This window comes from Thamnophis sirtalis, unplaced genomic scaffold (genome assembly GCF_051295495.1).
Source record: "Thamnophis sirtalis isolate CommonGarterSnake01/CBP01778 unplaced genomic scaffold, rThaSir2_p1.2 scaffold_4, whole genome shotgun sequence".
Taxonomy (NCBI): Eukaryota; Metazoa; Chordata; class Lepidosauria; order Squamata; family Natricidae; genus Thamnophis; species Thamnophis sirtalis.
The window spans coordinates 12,368,259-12,387,027 of NW_028261384.1; the positions used below are offsets into that span (position 1 = coordinate 12,368,259).

General features: G+C 40.2%; 1 protein-coding gene across 1 annotated transcript in view; it reads left to right on the top strand.

Moving 5' to 3' along the window:
* UBE3C (ubiquitin protein ligase E3C) overlaps positions 1-18,769 on the top strand; it is a 70,441-nt gene that overhangs the window by 14,232 nt on the left and 37,440 nt on the right. The window contains exons 8-13 of the mRNA XM_014059248.2: positions 1,250-1,470; positions 1,850-1,998; positions 4,493-4,680; positions 15,262-15,348; positions 16,374-16,531; positions 17,686-17,918. Coding sequence (XP_013914723.1) covers positions 1,250-1,470; positions 1,850-1,998; positions 4,493-4,680; positions 15,262-15,348; positions 16,374-16,531; positions 17,686-17,918 — 1,036 coding nt within the window. The remainder of the gene's footprint in view (positions 1-1,249; positions 1,471-1,849; positions 1,999-4,492; positions 4,681-15,261; positions 15,349-16,373; positions 16,532-17,685; positions 17,919-18,769) is intronic.

Below are 18,769 nucleotides of genomic sequence, written 5' to 3' on the forward strand. Positions count from 1 at the left end.
GTTGCTAAATTTTCTTTAATGGCAATTATTGTAAAGAGGATTTGAGTCTAGTGCTGGAATAAATAACTTGGGACGTATATTGTACTTGACTAAGTATTCTTAAATCTTTTATTGATTTTATTTTGCATTTGTTAATATTCCTTTATCCTATTTTTGTTTTTTAATAGTTATGGCTTATAGATAGATTTAAAGCTGCCCAGAGTTGTTGAGAGCTAGGCAGAATGAAAGTTTAGTTAAGTTATTTTTAGTAATATTCCTGTATTATTTTTATTTTATACTGATTATGGTCTTTTGACCATTAATATAGCTAGTCCTCAACTTACAACCACAATTGAGCCCAAACAATCTGTTTCTAAGTGAGACATTTGATAAGTAAGTTTTGCCCCATTTTACAACCTTTCTTGCCATAGTTATTAGGTAAATCATTGCAGTTGTTAAATTAGTAACACGGATGTTAAATGAATCTGGCTTCCCCATTGATTTTGTTTGTCTTAAATAGGAGTCATTTTCCATGCAGCTGAACTTTGATCATGTGACTATGAGAATGCTGTAATGGTCATGTGAAAAACAGGCATAAATCACTTTTTTTCAGTGCCATTATAATTTTGAAAGGTCACTAAATAAATGATTGTAAGCCAAGGATTACAGGAATAAAATTGAAGCCTGCTGACTTTTCATAAATTATTAGAGACCTAGCCTTGGGCCTAGGACTGGGCCCTGTGTTTATCCAGAGGTTGTTCTCATCTGCAATGGTATTTTAATTGTTCATGTTTTTATTTAAAAAGTAGTTTTAAAATACTTTATGGAAAGTATTATTTCACAGGAAGAGTAGTGGAAGCTTGGAGCCAACTTCCGGCAGAGATAGTGGGTCAGTCATCAATAACTGAGTTTAAACATCCTTGGGATAAACACATGTTCATCATCTGACAAAAATTTAAAAAATAAAATAAAAGTAAATTAAAATAATATAAACAAACAAGCAAATAAATAGAAAACAAAAAATTTCAAAGGGCAGATGCTAAAGGCCACTCGGTCTTCTTCTGCCATTAGTTTATTATACTTCTGTTTTATTTTTTAATTTTTTCGCCACCCAGAGTCACTTGTTGAGCTGGGTTGGCTACATAAACTGATTGATTGATTGAATGTATGAATGATTTAAAACTGCCCGGAAGTGTTGAGTGCTGAGCAGCTTGCAAGCTTAATTCATATTATATGCATTACTAGAAACTGTATTCTTTCTCTCCTGCAGGCAACAGGTGTTCGCTGCTTTTACAGAAGAGTTCCTGGCAGCACCTTTTACAGACCAGATATTCCATTTCATCATTCCAGCACTTGTGGATGGAGAAACCTGTTTTCCCTACGAACTCTTTCTGAATGCACTATTATTCACAGAAAGTGGTCATTTGAGGGAAAGAGAGAGAGCTCCTTGGCTTTTTTACTTTGTTCTAATAGCTGGAGAAACTTACTTAGGTATGTAAAACAGCCTTAATCCACTTCGAATATATACTCTAAAGCAAGACTTCCCAATTTTGGCAACTTTAACGCAGCCATGAATTCTGAGAGTTTGAAGTCAGCACATCTTAAAAGTTGCCATGGTTGGGAAACCTGCTGTATAACATGCAATCATTCGAAATGGCACTTCGCTTACCACCCCGTGCTTCTTTTCTTACAAGCCACAATGCCATTGCAGCTGTAAGAAGACACGAGAACTTCCCTGGGGTTTTCTTGCAGTATTCTGAACATGTATATGCTGAGATGATGATGAGAATATGCTAATTTTTAAATTACTTTTCTTCAGTATTTGTGTATTCTACAGAATGGGCTTAATTAATTATGTTTTCCTTCATAGGTTCTCTTTCAGAAGAAGGGCTGCTTGTGTATTTGCGGGTGCTCCAGTCATTTCTTTCTCAGTTACCTGTCTCAATGTCAGGTACAGATTGTCAGGACTCGGCAAGTGACTCTGAAGATGAAGAAATTAGTAAGATGTCATCCATGCCCGTAAGCTCCTTATTTCCTGTTTTAGATAATATAAAGATCTTTGTAGGCCTGTTTCTTCCCAAAACAATGCACAGGAGAGGCGAGAGATAAAGTAAGAACGATAAAAGATTATTGTGTCATGATAGATACTTTATTAAACCACTCTGTCGATGTAAAAATTCAATGTCAAAGGCATTCTTGAGAAGAATATTGCCCAGTATTTGCTTAAATACTAAAATACTAACTGTAGGTGTAGGCATAGGTGCACACTAGTTTCATGGGTCTTTGAGAAAGATTCCCAAAGCAAATTTTAGTATAAAGGCAGGAATGTGTTGTATGGACGGAGATTTAAGGCCATGGCTTTAAACGCCCTTTAAAGGTACTGGTCTTTACTTTCAGTTAATTCCAGCTACAGTCTCTGCAGTATCTTCAGAAGTAGCCCTTTGTTTGATACTGTGCAGAGGCCTGGAAAGTAAATAATATTGGCTACTTGTTTCAGCAGCTGCCTCTGGTGGAAAAAATGGTAATGGCAGTCACAGTTTTTTAGGCCCATTTGCAGATCTAGATAAAGTGCACATACCCTCTTGTTAATTCTTGAAAGAGAATTTCCAAGTACCTAGTAGTTATATGTTTAAATGTATTCTCACATACCTATTTTTGTTAGTGTTTGCAAATAGTATTTTGTTTTTTAGAAGAGATTGGACAACCATTTGTCTAAAACGGTATAGGGTTTCCTGCATGAGCCAGGGGGTTGGGCTAGAGGACCCTTCCAACTATTCTATTCCTATTCTGTTTCTATTTATTTCTAATTCTTATTCTCTGTTCTGTTCCAACTTTTTTGTAGTTGATGTTTAAATGCTCAACCTTAAAATAATGACTATGGCAATAGCACTTTGTGCAATAGAAAACTCGTTGATTTCTTGGGAAAGATGACTGCATCATGTGCATGCAATTAAATGGGTAAAGATCTTTTGACCAGTTTTGCAGAATAGAGATTTAGAGGTGGAACAGTAAAATAATTTAATAGAAAAATGGAAAAGGGAGCTACAATAACCAGTCTTTTCAATAGACGATTACTTCTGACAGATGTCCTTGAAAGTTGCTTCTAACTCCTAAATATTTTTGTAGAGCCAGTCTAAAAATTATCTGTGGAGAGCACATGAAAACAAGTTTAAAATCTATGAAGGTTTTAGAAACAATTCCGTGTGGGGGAGAAAAGTCTTGAAAGGATTCAAATGTACTTTTTTAAAAGTTTGGAGTAGAAATAAACATAAGGTTCTCTCAACATCTTAGCAAAACAGTGGAACATAATAGCTAAGAAGTATTTGTCAGTTTTTCGATGGTGGAAATATGGCTTCTAATTAATAATAGTCGCACACCTGCTATTTTAGGTCAAAATTCTTTCTCGGAGAAGAATTTAGTACTTCAGCTTCAATTCTTCAAACGCTTCCTGGGTACTTTTATTAAAGTAATTGTAGAATATTATATAATGGCACCACTTAAGATGATCAAACTTCATTGCTATAAACTTAAGGGGTTTCTTTTCTTTTCTTTCTTTCTTTCTTTCTTTCTTTCTTTCTTTCTTTCTTTCTTTCTTTCTTTCTTTCTTTCTTTCAAAATATAGTACACTTTATATTACCTTTGGTTCTGCTGATAATTGGACAATTTATTTCCTATATTTAGTGGGATAAAAAGAAAAAGCATAACTGTATATTTGTGTTGGTACACAGTATTCATTTCCAGATGTTGTAGAATGCTGACAATAAGTTTTATATAACGACATGATTGCAATCAACATTGCAATAATATTTTGTGGTTTATTGTGTGAAAGAATGGAATTTTAATAAGTGGCACTGAATTTAGCATTTGTTTAATGAAAGTTCGCCTGTAGATTGTGAACAAAACCATCACTATACTTTGTATGGATCTAGAAATGCCTTTCTTATTTGCTGATTTCAAATAGTGAAGAAAAGTCAATGTTAAATATTTTTTTAACATGTTGTTCAAATCTGAGAATTACTAACTAACATGCTATTCCATATATTATTTGCTGGAAGTAATCTATAATGAACCATGGTGACATAGTGGTTAGAATGCAATACTGCAGGCTAACTCATTGCTCGGCTGCCAAGAGTTTGATTCTGATTGGCTCAAGGTTGACTCAGCTTCCATCCTTCCGAGGTCGAAAATGGGGACTCAGATTGTTGGGGACAACATACTGACATTTATAAACTACTCTAAGAGTGCGGTGATGCACTATGGAGCAGTATATAAGTGCTATTGCTAGTGCTATAATATAACTTCCTTCCCTATATGTAAACTTTTGGATGTACTTTATTATGAACTTTGCTTTGAAAATTACCTGAATTGAAGGAACCTATTCTGTTAAGTCCTTCTTGCTTGTTTTAAGAGTCTTAAAGGCTCATTCTGAAGTATTTTTCATACATTGTCTTTAATTTTGAAATAATTCAGTTTGACCAATTTAAAATGTAACCACCCCTATTTAATTTTACAGGGTGATGGAAGAATATCAGTCCAATATATAACTGAGGAGTGTCTTTCAAAGCTGGACACAAAGCAACAGACAAATACCTTGCTAAACATGGTTTGGAGAGATTCAGCTAGTGAAGAAGTCTTCACTCTGATGGCTTCCATTTGCCATACATTGATGGTGCAGCATCGAATGATGGTGCCAAAAGTCAGGTAAGTGTAAAAAGATACGTGAGTTCATGTACCTCATTACACAGAATTATTTTGATCCACTCTTGCATGTTTCTGTAAAAGTACTTCTTAGTTAATCTGTTTTGTGATAAGGTGTTAATCAAGTTTATTGATCCATAATAGTGTAGAAAGTTTGGAATATTGAAGACTGACAAATATGCCACTACTTTGTCTTCAGAAATATAATTATATTTTAAACACTTTTATGGTTCTAAAACATGAACAGTAGTAAATGCAAAGTACATGCATTCAATAATACAATATCACTATTTATTTATTGAATGTGTATAGCTGCCCTTCTCTCCAAAGGCAGCTCTGGGTAATGCACAACAAAACAGTCAATATAGAACAGATAAAAATATATAAAAAGACAGAAATAAATAACATTGCTATTCCTTTCCCTACCAATTTTTGAATTTGTATTGTCATAATAAAAGTTGCTTGATTATGTGTGTGATATAAATAATACCTTTTCGTTTTGGAATGCAGTGAAGCCAGGTGAATTCAAATTGCTTTGTAAATAGTAGTGCAGAAAACAAATTGGTACTCTCTCTGTTTAACTCACTTCTGTTTATAGCTTTTCAAGGAAGTAAGATGTCATTGAACCTGTGGTGGTCTGATTAGGGTAATTATGTCTTTGTCAACTAATTGCAATAAAGCAGGATGTGAGATCCGGAGATCATAGCAGAAGCTGAATGACTATGCCTCCCTTTATTGCAGTTAGTCTATTGCTTTGAGTAGTAATTATGGAATTTAAATACATCATTGCTTTGACATGAAGTTTATTGATGAATTGTGTAAGAAAGTTGATTAGATGTCTCTACGGTCTTAATTGCACATCTGTATCCTCTCCTTCAAGGAGCTATGTTTTAAATCCTGCTGCTCTTTGCATAAATATCTTTAGTTGATGTTTCCATGTTTTAAAATGGTTAATTTGAATGTGGCCATATCTAAGTCTCCTTTAACACAGGCTTTGTAAACTGATAATGGCAAGAATTCTGGCAGACTCAAGTTTGCATATGGTTCTGAATATGTGCTGACATTCAGTTTTCTATGGAATAAATAAAATATTATCTCCCTCTGTGGTCATCCACAGTTGTTTTACTCCCATTTCTTTCATTGTGTGATAAACCTAAAGTGCAGTGTTGATGCATCAGTCTATCTGCTTGTTGCTGTTAAGCCAGAATTTCAGGAATGCATTTGTATAGTCTTGGGCAAAGCAAAGCAGTGGCTTTGTTATACCCTCGTCTCTCAGTCTTTTTCTGAATAAATAGTGTATTGATTGATTAGCCTTATGGCCATATCAAAAATACATTAAAATGCAGGATATAAGTCCAGGATAAAATAGTTAAAAGGAAAATACAGTAATAATATATATATATATATGTGATAAATACAACCAACCAACATTCAGGAAAATACAAGATATTGCCTTTATAAGATACCCCAATACATTCAATGTAACAGATTCTTAGCTATAAACTTAGCAGTTCTGCTCACAATGTATAGATTAGAACCCAGGAGGAAATAGGACAATTGCGATTCAGATCACAGCGGGTTGTTCTTTCAGATAGGGACGTTAACTATCTAAGCTTAAGAAGGGCTTACATTTGACAGTCAAACAAAATATGAGCCATATCTTCAGACACTGCATATACATGTCAGGGATGGATTGCTGCTGGCATTACTGCCGGTTCGGTGCATGGACAATTTTGCTGCACGTGTGCGCATAGAGCCAAGGTGGCGCAGTGGTTAAACGCAGCACTGCAGGCTACTGCTAGATCAGCAGGTCAGCGGTTCAAATCTCACCGGCTCAGGGTTGACTCAGCCTTCCATCCTTCCGAGGTGGGTAAAATGAGGACCCAGATTGTTGGGGGCAATATGCTGACTCTCTGTAAACCGCTTAGAGAGGCCTGAAAGGCCTATGAAGCGGTATATAAGTCTACTGCTATTGCTATTTGCATATAAATAGGTCTCTGCATGCGCAAAATATTAAAAAAGTGAAAAATTTGTGCAATGAAAATTGTTTTGTGGAAAACTTTTTCGGGGGTGTGGCAGGCGTGGGTTGCTGCCGGTTCCAGCAATCCTGGCCGCCAAACCATTACCGGTGCAGCCGAACCAGTCCGCACTGGTAGGAACCCACCACTGATACATGTCCCTTTTCATAAATAGAAACAAGTGTAATGCTAACAGGGGGTTTGTGTGATGCTGCTCTTCAAATGCCTACTTGCAACACCTTCTTGGTTACTACTTGTAGTGAGTGACAATCCATTTTAAGTTTGCATTCAAGACTGCTCCTAATTGCAACCTCTCACTCCTTGAAAGTGTGCATGAACTGTGTGGGTTAATGTTGAGATATACACCTTGATTATTGTGCAACTTCTGAATAATTACATTTCATTTGCTGATTCAGTGGCAACACATTTCTACTCTTCCACTCCCACTTGAGTGATAGATGATTTGATGGAATTTTGGCATTGTAGCTGTAATATAAACAAACACAATCTACTTTCATGTGTTTGGTGACTTTTATGGTATCTCTGGGGATAAGTTGTATATCATGTAAACATTTTCATTTTGAAAATCACATTAAAAAAAATATGGAGTAACTTGACATTTAAAAAATAATAGAGAAATATTTAAAAAAATTAGAATGCATTTTATGTATTAGTTCAGGATTCCCAGAGGGACATTAGCAGTTCATTTAAAGTTGTATACTGAAAGGTTTCACTAGTTTATTTAATCTTATGTAATTGCAGTCACATCTGCTCCCTTCTACCTGTGACTATAGTTTAAAGAAGTGTCAAAATATTCTGTCCTCTAGTGACCTCTGTCCAGCTGTACGAGCTGTCTTTGTATTGTATTCTCTTCATTAACTTAAATGGTCTCAGTGGGATACCAGACCCATTTTACGGCCTAAATTGAAAATCTTGCCTTTAAGTAATTAACTTATAGCAATTCCTCGACTAAATAAAGCTTAATGGGTCAGTTAATCTCTCCCATTCCACCAGCAATAATTTGACACTTTAAAAAAAAGAAAAGTAAAGAAAAACCAAGCTATAGCAATTTGGCAAAACATACATAAATCATAGGGATTTATTTATTTATTTATTTGTGCCTAATTAGTCAGTTTGCAGATTTTCATAAAATGCTTACTTCATATAAAGAAGCAGCATTATTCAATTTTTAAATGAAAATATATATCATAAAAGAAGCAAAACTTACAAAATGTCCTTTGGTATATATACAACTTGATATATATATATATAAAGTATATATATACTTTCCACTTAATCATTGTAAGATATTTGTGATTATGAATAATGTTTCAATTAGATTATTGAAGTTACAAAATATTTGATTCATTGTCAGTAATGAAAAATTATAAAAATATAGATAATACTAAATACACTTTTAGTATTTTACCCTTTTGTAAGTTTAATTTCAAAAATTAATTTATGGTTCAGTTTTATCAATAATTGGAAATTCCAAAAGAAAAGTATTAGTACCAAAAGCCCCAAGCAAAAGTACATAAATAGAAAATTCTTAGTTATAAGTACATAATCATGGAAAGTTTGAGTCTTAAACATTGTAAAAATGCTCTAGGAGGATCATATGCTCAGCTTGAAACAGGTCTACGTATGCAATGGATGCTAAGAATTTTGCAAGGAAAATGTTTTTGAAGAAGATAATGAGAAAATTCAGTATCATCTGGCTATGCTTCATAGATTTTCAAGGTGAAAAGCAAGAATTGTTATTTTGAAAGCGGTAAATTTTTTAAATTTCTTTTTCTGTCAGCGGATGTGGTAATATTTATTGCACTTAGACCACACACTGACTATCAATTAGCTGCCTGGTGCAATTTAGTGCTGGATTTGACCTATAAAGCTCTTTATGACTTGGCAACTGGCTGTATTCAGGTGTGCTTGCTCCAAGTGGAATTGGCCTGACCCTTAGGAGGGTCCAGGGAGAATCTGCTTCTCTTTGGGGAGGTAAATTGCTGAGGCCAGGAGACATTGCTTTTCAAAACAAGCATTGGTCTCTTCAATAGCCTCCCTGTGGAGATCAGGCTGCCCCCTCGCAGATTGTGACCAGGTTGGGCTACTTCTGTTTTTATACTTGAGCTTTTTAAAATAATATTTGTTTCATTAATATTTCGTTTTATGCCTACCGTGAATATTTTAAATTGCATTTCTTTATATATCATTAATTGCCAAGAGTCCGTTGATTGAGAGAAGGTATAAAAATGGATGGAGATAAGGGTATAAAATTCAAAATCATAATGTAATATTAGATATTCATTACTTCAGAAGAGATTTGTGACTTTTCTTTTCTGACGTTTATGGTCTTCGTTTGTTTCTTCCATAAAGATATTTGGAAATTTCAAATAATTGTAATAGGACTAAATGTATGATACTTACAATGCCATGTCATTATAAGCATGATTAAAAACAAAATATACATTTTTAATTAAATCTGATTTAAAAAATCCTATCTTAATTTGGTCGAACGTTTGGCTTTATTATTTTATATCATCTTAAAATAACATTACAATTACGGTAATATACCGGTATAAAAATGAATTGATTTTCCGGAACGAGGGACAGGAGGCTCCAGTGGATGGGTATTGACACGCCCATTTGGCTATGAGACTGGGATGAAGCTGAAGACACGCTTCTGTGCTCCACCATTTCTTCTCCACTTCATCTCAGTCCGGCTAAAAGACGAGACATATTTTTAACTTCTGTGATTTCTATCTCTACTGGAACCTCCATGCCTCTGCAGCCACCATAGCTAGCTCTCTGCTCTAGCCTGTAAGTAGTTCTACGTGGTTTCCTTTCTAACCACCAAGGAGTGTTACTTTGTATCCTTGGGATCTGAGAGAGCGCTGAGGTCGCAGCAGCCATTTCCGGCTCTGCCAAGCACGTGGCGCTGATCCCTGGTTTTTTTAATGCGATCTGGAGGCTAGGGGTTCCCAGCCCAGAGGGCCCCCTCCCCCAATCGCATCAATCTACTGGAAATGGCTTCGGCGGCTGGATTCGAGCCGCGGAGAGCATAGATTGCTGGGAAGAGCGTGAAGTTTTTTGCTTTTTGTTTTGAACTGTGAGCGCGGAGCGGAGGGGAGCGCGTGAAGCGATCCGGGCCGAGGCAAGCCAAGGTGGCAGCCCCCAGACACACCGTTCTCGTTACTGAGGCAGGGGCCTCCCAGAAGGGGAGAAAGCAGCATTCATCCAGTTTGTTTTCTCCTTAACTGTTGCAGTGGAAGAGAGGGAGAGCCTGGAGGCTGCGCAAGGAGGGTGAGTAGCTTTTTCTTTATTTTCCTTATTTCCCCATGTGGCCAAGATGGCAGAGGAGGCGGGGGGGGGTCTCCTTCTCCCCCATGCTCCCCTGGGGAGGGACCTTCAACCAGGCAGCAATCCACTGCTTCTGCCAGGGCCCTTAAGGCTGCAAACCCCTGCCCCTCTCGTGCCTCCCAGAGGTACGAACTGAGGAGGCACAAGGCTCTCTCAAATACCTTTTCTAGGGCTGAAAAACTGAGGGCCTTGCAAGGTAGTGCCTCTCCCCCCCACAGATCCCCATTGGGGAGTGAGTTCCAGCCTGGACTCCCTCCAGATTCCCCATGGAGATTTTTGGAGGAAAGATCTCCTTCCCCTCCCCTTTCCCTGGAGGACCAGGATTTGGACTTAGAAGATCCCTGTGCCCACATGTATCCTAGGGAGGATCAGGCCCTGCCCAAGTCCAGTCTAGCTCCCCAAGCTGGGGTAGCTCAGGAACCAGAGAATTCTGGCTGGGATTCTCTGGATGTAGATGATCTGCCAAGGAGGCTGCAAAATCTCATTGAAAGAGCAATTGCCTCTAGAATTGCACATGGATTGCAGCAGCAGACTGCTCAGTCCTTAGCACCAGATCAAGATGGGAATCCTAGTCTCGGTCTCCATCCAATCCCGTGAGCTGCCCTACCTCTCCTTCCCTCATTAGTGAAGGTTCAGTAACGGGGGACAGACCCCAGAGAGATCCTGACCCCTCAGGATGAGGAGGATGACAAGCCGGAAACTCCAGCATTTACTGGACTATTCCCCCTAAATTTATTCCGGTCTTCTACACAAAGCGCGTGCTACTGCACTGATAGAAGAGGAGTGGGGGGAATAGATGGAGCTAGGGAGGGAGCCAAGAAGGCTCCTTGGATGAGCCTGCAGCAAAAAAGCCCAGGGGTCCAGTCTTTTCTGAACCCAAGGTGGTGAAGGAGGAGATTCCTGCCCCTCACTTCTTCCTGGAAGTAGTCAAGAAGCAATGGGAAAAGCCCACCTCCTTCCCAAACCCTGTCAATAATGACAGACGCTTTTATAACATTGAGCCAGATTTTTTCCAAGCATTACAATTAACAGCCGTGGACCCACCTGTGGTGGCCCTGGCGTCACCTGCATCCCTGGTGGCCAAGGACGTCACAGACAATCTTAAGGCAGATGACAGGAAGGCGGAGATGACCCTGAGGAAAACATTCCAGTCAGCGGCCTGGGCCATTAAGGTAGCAGCATCGGCTTCATTCTTCAATCGCACGGCGATCCTGTGGATGGAGAAGATCCAGGAACGCATTCCTCCAGAGGATGTGCGACTGCATCAGGATTTGAACAAGTTAGTGGCAGTAGCGCAGTTTCGGCTGATGCCACATTAAACGCGATGAAGTTTGCTTCTAGGGCTATGGCATTATCTGTGACCTCCCATCGCCTCCTCTGGCTCAGGGGGTGGCAGGTGGACAGCAAGTCCAAATGGCAGCTGGCATTGGCCGACTACATGGGGGGCTCCCTCTTCGGGGCAGCCCTAAAACTGTTCCTCGTGGAGGACAAAAACAAGAAAAAAGTCTTACCCACCTTGGTAAAGAAGATGGAACAAAGGTCAACCCCATTTTACTGCAAGCCCTTGTGCAGGTCCCTGGAACAGGAGGTTCAGCAGAACAGGTACTCTTTTCCCAGGTCAGAGAGGACATCTGACTGCAACTTCAGTAGGAACAGATCCCGCTTCCAGCCTCAGAGTAAGCAGCCATTTTGAGGGGGAGGTGGGCGCGCCTACCGCCGGGGCAAATAGGTCGAACCCGACCCCACCCATTGGTGGTCGCCTGGCTCTCTTCTGCGAGGCCTGGGCGAGAATTTCCTCCGACGCCTGGGTAATCAGCACTGTCTCACACGGGCTTCGGCTAGAGTTCCTCTCCAATCTCCCAATCACTTTCGCACATTTACCCTAGCGCAAAATCTAGACAAATGCAGGCGGATGCGGCAGGCCATTAAGCATCTGCTTGACATCGCCATGATAGAACCGGTCCCCTCGGACCAGGTGGGCTGGGGGTGCTACTCAAATCTGTTCCTCATGCCGAAAACTTCAGGGGGGGGGGTTGGAGAGCTATTCTCGACTTGAAGCTCTTGAACCAACATCTTGTGTACCGCAGGTTCAAGATGCCTTGCTTAAATCCATTGTAGCAGGCATATAGGAGGGGGATTACATGCCTTCTATAGATCTCACAGAGGCTTATGCCCATATTCCCATCCTCTCATGCCACAGCAGTACCTGCAGTTCTCCTACCTGGGCTGCCATTGCCAATACAGGGCCCTTTCCTTTGGGTTATCCTTTGCACCTAGGTCATTCATCAAGGTACTGGCGGTGGTGGCAGTCTACCTAAGAGGCTTTCCCATTAGGTTACATTGCTACCTGGATGATTTCCTCGTCCAGGGGGCATCCCCGGGTCAGATGAGGGCGGACCTTTGGCAGGTCGTGGACACCCTACGGGGCTGGGGCTCTCCGTCAACTTCAAAAAGAGTTTCCTCACTCCATCAGCTAGAATTCTCTATTTGGGGGCGGTCATAGACTCCCGTGCAGGAAAGGTTTTTCTCTCCCCGGACTGCAGGGCCAGCTTTGTTTATATGATTAAGCAGGTCCATAGGGACCGTTATGTTCCCATAGCCTTTCTATCCACCTTGTTGGGGTAACTCATATCCTGCATCGAGAAAGTACTGTGGGACGCCAGGACTCTGCAGTGGTGACTCCTATCGTTCCAGAGAACCAACACTAGCAGCTCACCAGCCAAGGTTGAGGTCACCCCTCAGGTACGGATTTCCCTCAAGTGGTTGTTGTCCCCAGCCTTGCTCAAGGGGTGCAAGTTCAGGGACCAGGAGCACTTGGTTATCACCATGGATGCCAGCCTGTTTGGCTGGGGGGCGACCCTGTTTCGTTTCCCAGTTGGCGCAGGGCCAGTGGTCCTGGCAGGAGCTCCGACACAACATCAACTGGCTGGAGCTTCAGGCGATCCATTTGGTTCTTCGATATTTCCGGACCGCTGTCGAGGGTCATCATGTCCTGGTACTCACCGACAACGTGGCGGCCAAGGCTCACATCAATCGGCAGGGTGGCATGCCTTCCACACTGAAGCGATGTCGCTGGGCAGCTGGGCAGAGAGATATCTGCGGTCGATCTGGGGCGGAGCACATCACGGGGATCGACAACCATCAGGCCGACTGGCTCAGTCGAGAGACGGTAGACAACAGAGATTGGATCTGTCCCAGGAGCTGTTCCAGAGCATCTGCCAGAGATTCGGACGGCCAGTAGTGGACTTCTTTGCCACTCAGGCCAACACCCAGCTTCCGCGGTTCTTCTCTCGATTCTCAGCTCGGGGAACGGAAGGAGTCGATGCCCTTTGTGCCCCCCCCTCCTTCCCCGGGTAGTTCAGAAGCTAGTCAGGGAGCAGGCAGAGCTGATTCTGGTGGCTCCTCACTGGCCGAGGAGACCCTAGTTTGTGGACCTCAAGATCCTGTCAATCCAGCCTCCATGGCGGATACCGGAGGGGGAAATAGAGCTGCACCAAGGGAGACAGATCAACCTGGAACCACACTGGCTGCAACAAGCTGTGTGGAGATTGAGCGGGAGCGCCTAAAGGGAGCTCAATTTTCTCTGCGGGTGATTAGAACCATAGAAGCCTCTCGCAAAAATGCACTTTGAGGATCTACGACTTTACCTGGGTGGCTTTCGTTTCCTGGTGCCAGGCAAAATGGATTGGGCCTACCAGGGCCTCGGTACCGCAGGTCCTGGAATTCATCCAGGACAGCCTAGACAAGGGTCTCACTTGGGGGACTGTGCGCAGGCAACTAGCCACCCTTGCCACGATCCTCCCAGGCGAGGGCCCAGTTCCTCTCACCCAACTTCCTGTTGTGAAGAGGTTCCTTCAGGGGGTCTCCAACCTGCACCCCCCAGTGGTGCATAGATTCCCCATGTGGAATCTTCCCACCATGCTATGGGGTCTCATGGAGGAGCCCTTTGAGCTGTTGAGAGCGGTTAGCCGGGAACACCTAACCCTTAAGGTGATATTATTCCTAGTCGCCATCACGTCGGCTAGAAGGGTGTCAGAGCTAGGAGCACTCTCCTCTAGGGAGGACTTGTGCATGTTCGACAACAACAGGGACATGTTGAGGTTGGACCCAGCCTTCTTTCCTAAGGTGAATTCCATATTCCACCGATCCCAGGAGCTTGTTCTCCCCAATTTCTGCCCTAATTCGGCTAGGGAATGGGAACAGCAGTGGCACCGGTTGGACGTCAGACCGGCCCTGAGTATTTACTTGAAGCGGACGGCCTCCTTCCAGAGGTCAGAGGCACTCTTCCTATCTTTCCAATCGTCGTCTCTGGGTAGGAGGGTAACACCTTCCACCATTAGCCGGTGGATCCGCTTAGCCATATCCCTAGCATACAAATCCCAGAAATTGCCGGTGCCGGCCGGCATCACGGCACACTCGATGAGGAGCGCTGCCACCTCGGCGGCTTGGGCTTCCCAGGCCCCCATAGAGGACATTTGCAGAGTGGCTACATGGGCATCCCCATCGCCGTTTATCCGACATTACAGGTTTGACACGTTCGCATCGGCTGATGCAGCGTTTGGGCGCAGGATGCTACAGCAGATTATTGCAGAGCATGAGTTCCCCGCCCATGGGACTTAGCTTTGGTAGGTCCCATCCACTGGAGCCTCCTGTCCCTTGCTCCGGAAAATGGCAGTTGGTCTTGCCTGAACTGGTATTTTCGGGGCTGGGACAGGAGGCTCCAGTTCCCCGCCCTAGGTAGTATGATAGCTGGGGTAGTGGGAGTTCTCCTTTGTGCCTTGTTTTCAGGTCTGAGGGGAGCTCAGTTTGATGAAGTGGAGAAGAAAGGGTGGAGCACAGAGGCGTGTCTTCAGCTTCATCCCAGTCTTGTGGCCAAATGGGCGTGTCAATACCCATCCACTGGAGCCTATCCACTGGAGCCTCCTGTTCCAGCCCCGAAAATAACAGTTCAGATAAGACCAACTGCCATTCTGATGGTTTGTGAAACATGAAAAGGCACAGTGTATTGCGGTTATCTGTTTTTATTATGATGAATAAACATTGCTTTTCCTTTAATAGAAAAGATTTTATGTATTGATATAAACTAGCTGGAGAACCCTGGAATATTAATTAATATTAATGTCTAAGAGGGGTAATGTTGAGTAAATTTTGAAAGAAAAGTTTAACAAAGATATTTGGTAAAATTTATACTTTCTCTTTTTCCTTCTAGACTTTTGTACAGTTTAGCTTTTAATGCCAGATTTTTGAGGCATCTTTGGTATTTAATCTCAGAAATGAAAACACGAATGATTACCGGGTATGTAGTTACTTTATAAATATTGACAATATTCATATAGAGTAGCATGTATTGTATTGACCAAACAGTTCCAAAATTACTCCACAGTAAAAACATAAAAATGATAATTAATATTTTTTATTAAAACTGAATATTTCAGTCAAAAAATAATAATTAGAAAAGTGCAAGAGGTTTGAAAATTTTGAATTACATAAACTTAAGATATGTTCCTTTTTGTTATTCCCTTTCCCCTTTTCCTTTTATTTTAGTTTGTATTTTAATGTTCAACTTTGAAATTTAATACAGATATTATATATTTAAAAATATATGTACTTTAAGAACATTTCCTTCTATTCATGTGAAAAAAAGAAGAAAATGTCTCTTCTATTTTATATACACCACTTGAATATGGTGAGAGGTTTTTTTGGAGGGGGGGCTCTTTTATTTTATTCTTACTGTTGAGATAATTATTGTCCTGCATTTTAAAATCTATTTTAGCAGTGTCACCTGCTTTCTACGGAGGGTGGCAAAAGCTCACCTGTCCTGTAGATGGATAGTAGCTCCTTGTGAGTGTTCAGTTTTCCTTGAAGATGAAACGAGCGTGCATTCTGGATTCATAGTCTGATTGTGTGGTGCTGTTGTATTCTCTAATAAGATTTCTGTGTATATCTGGTAGCTGAAAGCAGAGATTAAATAACAAAGTTTTAGATTTCCCCTTGTTTTCCCAGTTATGCTGCCAAGTAGTTACTGTCAAGAGAAAAATACTATATTAATAGATCTGTACAGTTGTTATTTCATCAGAATTTATTTTCAGTATTTTACTAGCTATAAATATTACTTATTGTTACACAATAAGTAACATTTAAACAAATTGGGTAGATGGCCTTGAAATACTCTGGAAATATAATCTGGCTTCTAAAAGAGGATATTTCAGGAAAAAAAAATCCAAAATGGGATGTTAGAAATAATTTCTAATCATTTCTTTTCCCACCCAAGCCATAGGTGTAAGTGGATAATAGGGTTATAATTTTTGTTTTTTTGTTAAGGTCTATGGTGCCGCTCCTTCAAGTAATTTCACGTGGCTCCCCAATGTCGTTAGAAGATTCTAGTCGGATCATTCCTCTCTTCTACCTTTTTAGCTCCTTATTTAGTCACTCACTTATTTCTATCCATGATAATGAATTCTTTGGTGACCCTATAGAAGGTAAGGGCATCTTCTGTGGATTTTCTCTCAGAACTCATAATAACATCATTATAAATATTCATATTAGATGTCCTCCTTCATCTGAAAACATAAATATGTTTTTAAATGAAATTTTTGAATATACACTTTTAGAATATTTTATTGTTTAATTATAAGCATTGCTTTGTTCTCTTTTGTATTTTAATTTTCTAATCTGGAAATGGACACAGATTATAACATAAAATACAAGGTTTGAAAAGATCTACAAAACAGATTAGCCATTAAAGGTAGTCCTCTGGTTACGGTGGCAATTTGAACTGGAATTTCTATGGCTAAGCTGAAGTCAATATCACCACATTGCTTAGTGTTGGTAACTACCAGAAGCTAAGATCAGAAGCTTTGGTTGCCATCATTAATAGAGGACCATGCAAGTTTTTAAGTGAAGATTTCCCATGATCCCAATTTATGACATCTTGCTGGCTTCCCCAGCAAGAAGGGGAAGCTTCCTAGAAAACTCTGTTGCTATCTTTCTTTTGGGGTCTCCAGGCAGGCAGAAAATAAAGAAGAGTTATGGACCGTCCGTACTTTGCAAATAGGCTTGTTGTATAGATCAGGTTTAAGGAAACCACAAGATGCAGTTAAATTGCTGCTGAAACATCTCGCTGTTAATATGACAGGCAGTGTTTATTAGATTACCCTGGAGTGAAGACTAAGCATAGATAGATTATTATTTCAACAGTACAGGGGCAAGCAAGTATCTTCTAGATATTTGGACTACAACATTAATCCAATCCAAGGATGGTTGATAGCAAGGCATTGTGAGAATTGCAATTCAAAACTTGAGAAAGAATCATTGCCTATACCTATGCATTTGATTTATTAGAATGTAATTAATTCTTCACTGTAATGTATAGATTCACATGTTTGAGCAAACACATTATTGTGAATTCAAATTATTTTATCTTTTGCTTAGAATCTTAGCTAGGTCACAATGCTAAACCATAAAGTGGTTGACTTGTTTTTGGATTATTGTGATGAATGATTTCACGCAATGTAAACCAGACCATCATGGGTTGATCAACAAGCTATCCTTCTAAAAAATCCGGTTAAAGTACTATGTGAGAATTCAAAGAGAGCAAGACTCTGTCCTTAAGCACGTTTTGTATTTTCTGTAGTTGTAGGTCAAAGACAATCATCAATGATGCCTTTCACATTAGAAGAACTGGTCACATTATCACGCTGTCTTCGTGATGCTTGTTTAGGAATTATTAAATTGGCCTATCCAGAAACCAAGCCAGAGGTTCGTGAAGAATATATTGCAGCATTTAGAAGTATTGGAGTCACTACAAATACAGAAATGCAGCAATGCATCCAAACAGAACAGAAGCGGTGGATTCAGCTGTTTAAGGTATACACGGTTGATTCATAAGAGAATAAATCAAGATAACTTCTTTTTTTCATTCATATGGAGGAACAGGTGAATGCAGATCTAGAGTGGACAAACATTTAAAGTTTTATGCAATGTCTTCAACTGTGATTCTATCATAATTTTCTTCAACTTTGATGCTTTCCTTGTGCTTTCAGCTCTCAAAATTCTTAGCAGGCTTGCTGGCTGGGAAACTGGGTGTTGAAAAAGATTATGGTAAAAATATGTTTGTATTTTTTAAAAGAGTGGATTTCTTAAGAAGCTTACATGTCAAAAGAAAATATTAAAATGAATATTCCTTTAAGCTCTTCTGATTCAGCAGCTGATATTTGATATGTGTTCAATATGTTCTTGCAGTTTTTAAGATACATTTTGGTCTTTGTAGAATGTATTCCAATGAATGTATTGTCACATGTTTATACATAGGGCATATTTAGATCTGAATACTATTTTCAGGATAAAACTTCAGATAACTTTTTTTAGTCAAAGCGCGTGCGCAGAAGGCTGAGCTCACATTTGTGAATGTAGGGAAAGGAAGATAAGTGAATACCACCCCTGTTCAGGTCTTTGGACAATTCATTGAGATCCTTTGGGAGCTTTTATATGCCCTATTAAATATATTAGTAATTTGGTATGTGATGTCATGTAAGCCATTTGAGAATTTTTGAACTTCTAAAATCGAGGAAGCTTATAGGCAGAATTAACAAACTGGGCTGCATATTAGAAGATTACTTGTATTTTTCCCGTATAGAGAAGACCTTGGGGAAGGAATGGATAAACCAGTAAGGGAGGAGGAATGGAAATTCAATCCTGAGAAGGCATGAGAAAGAACC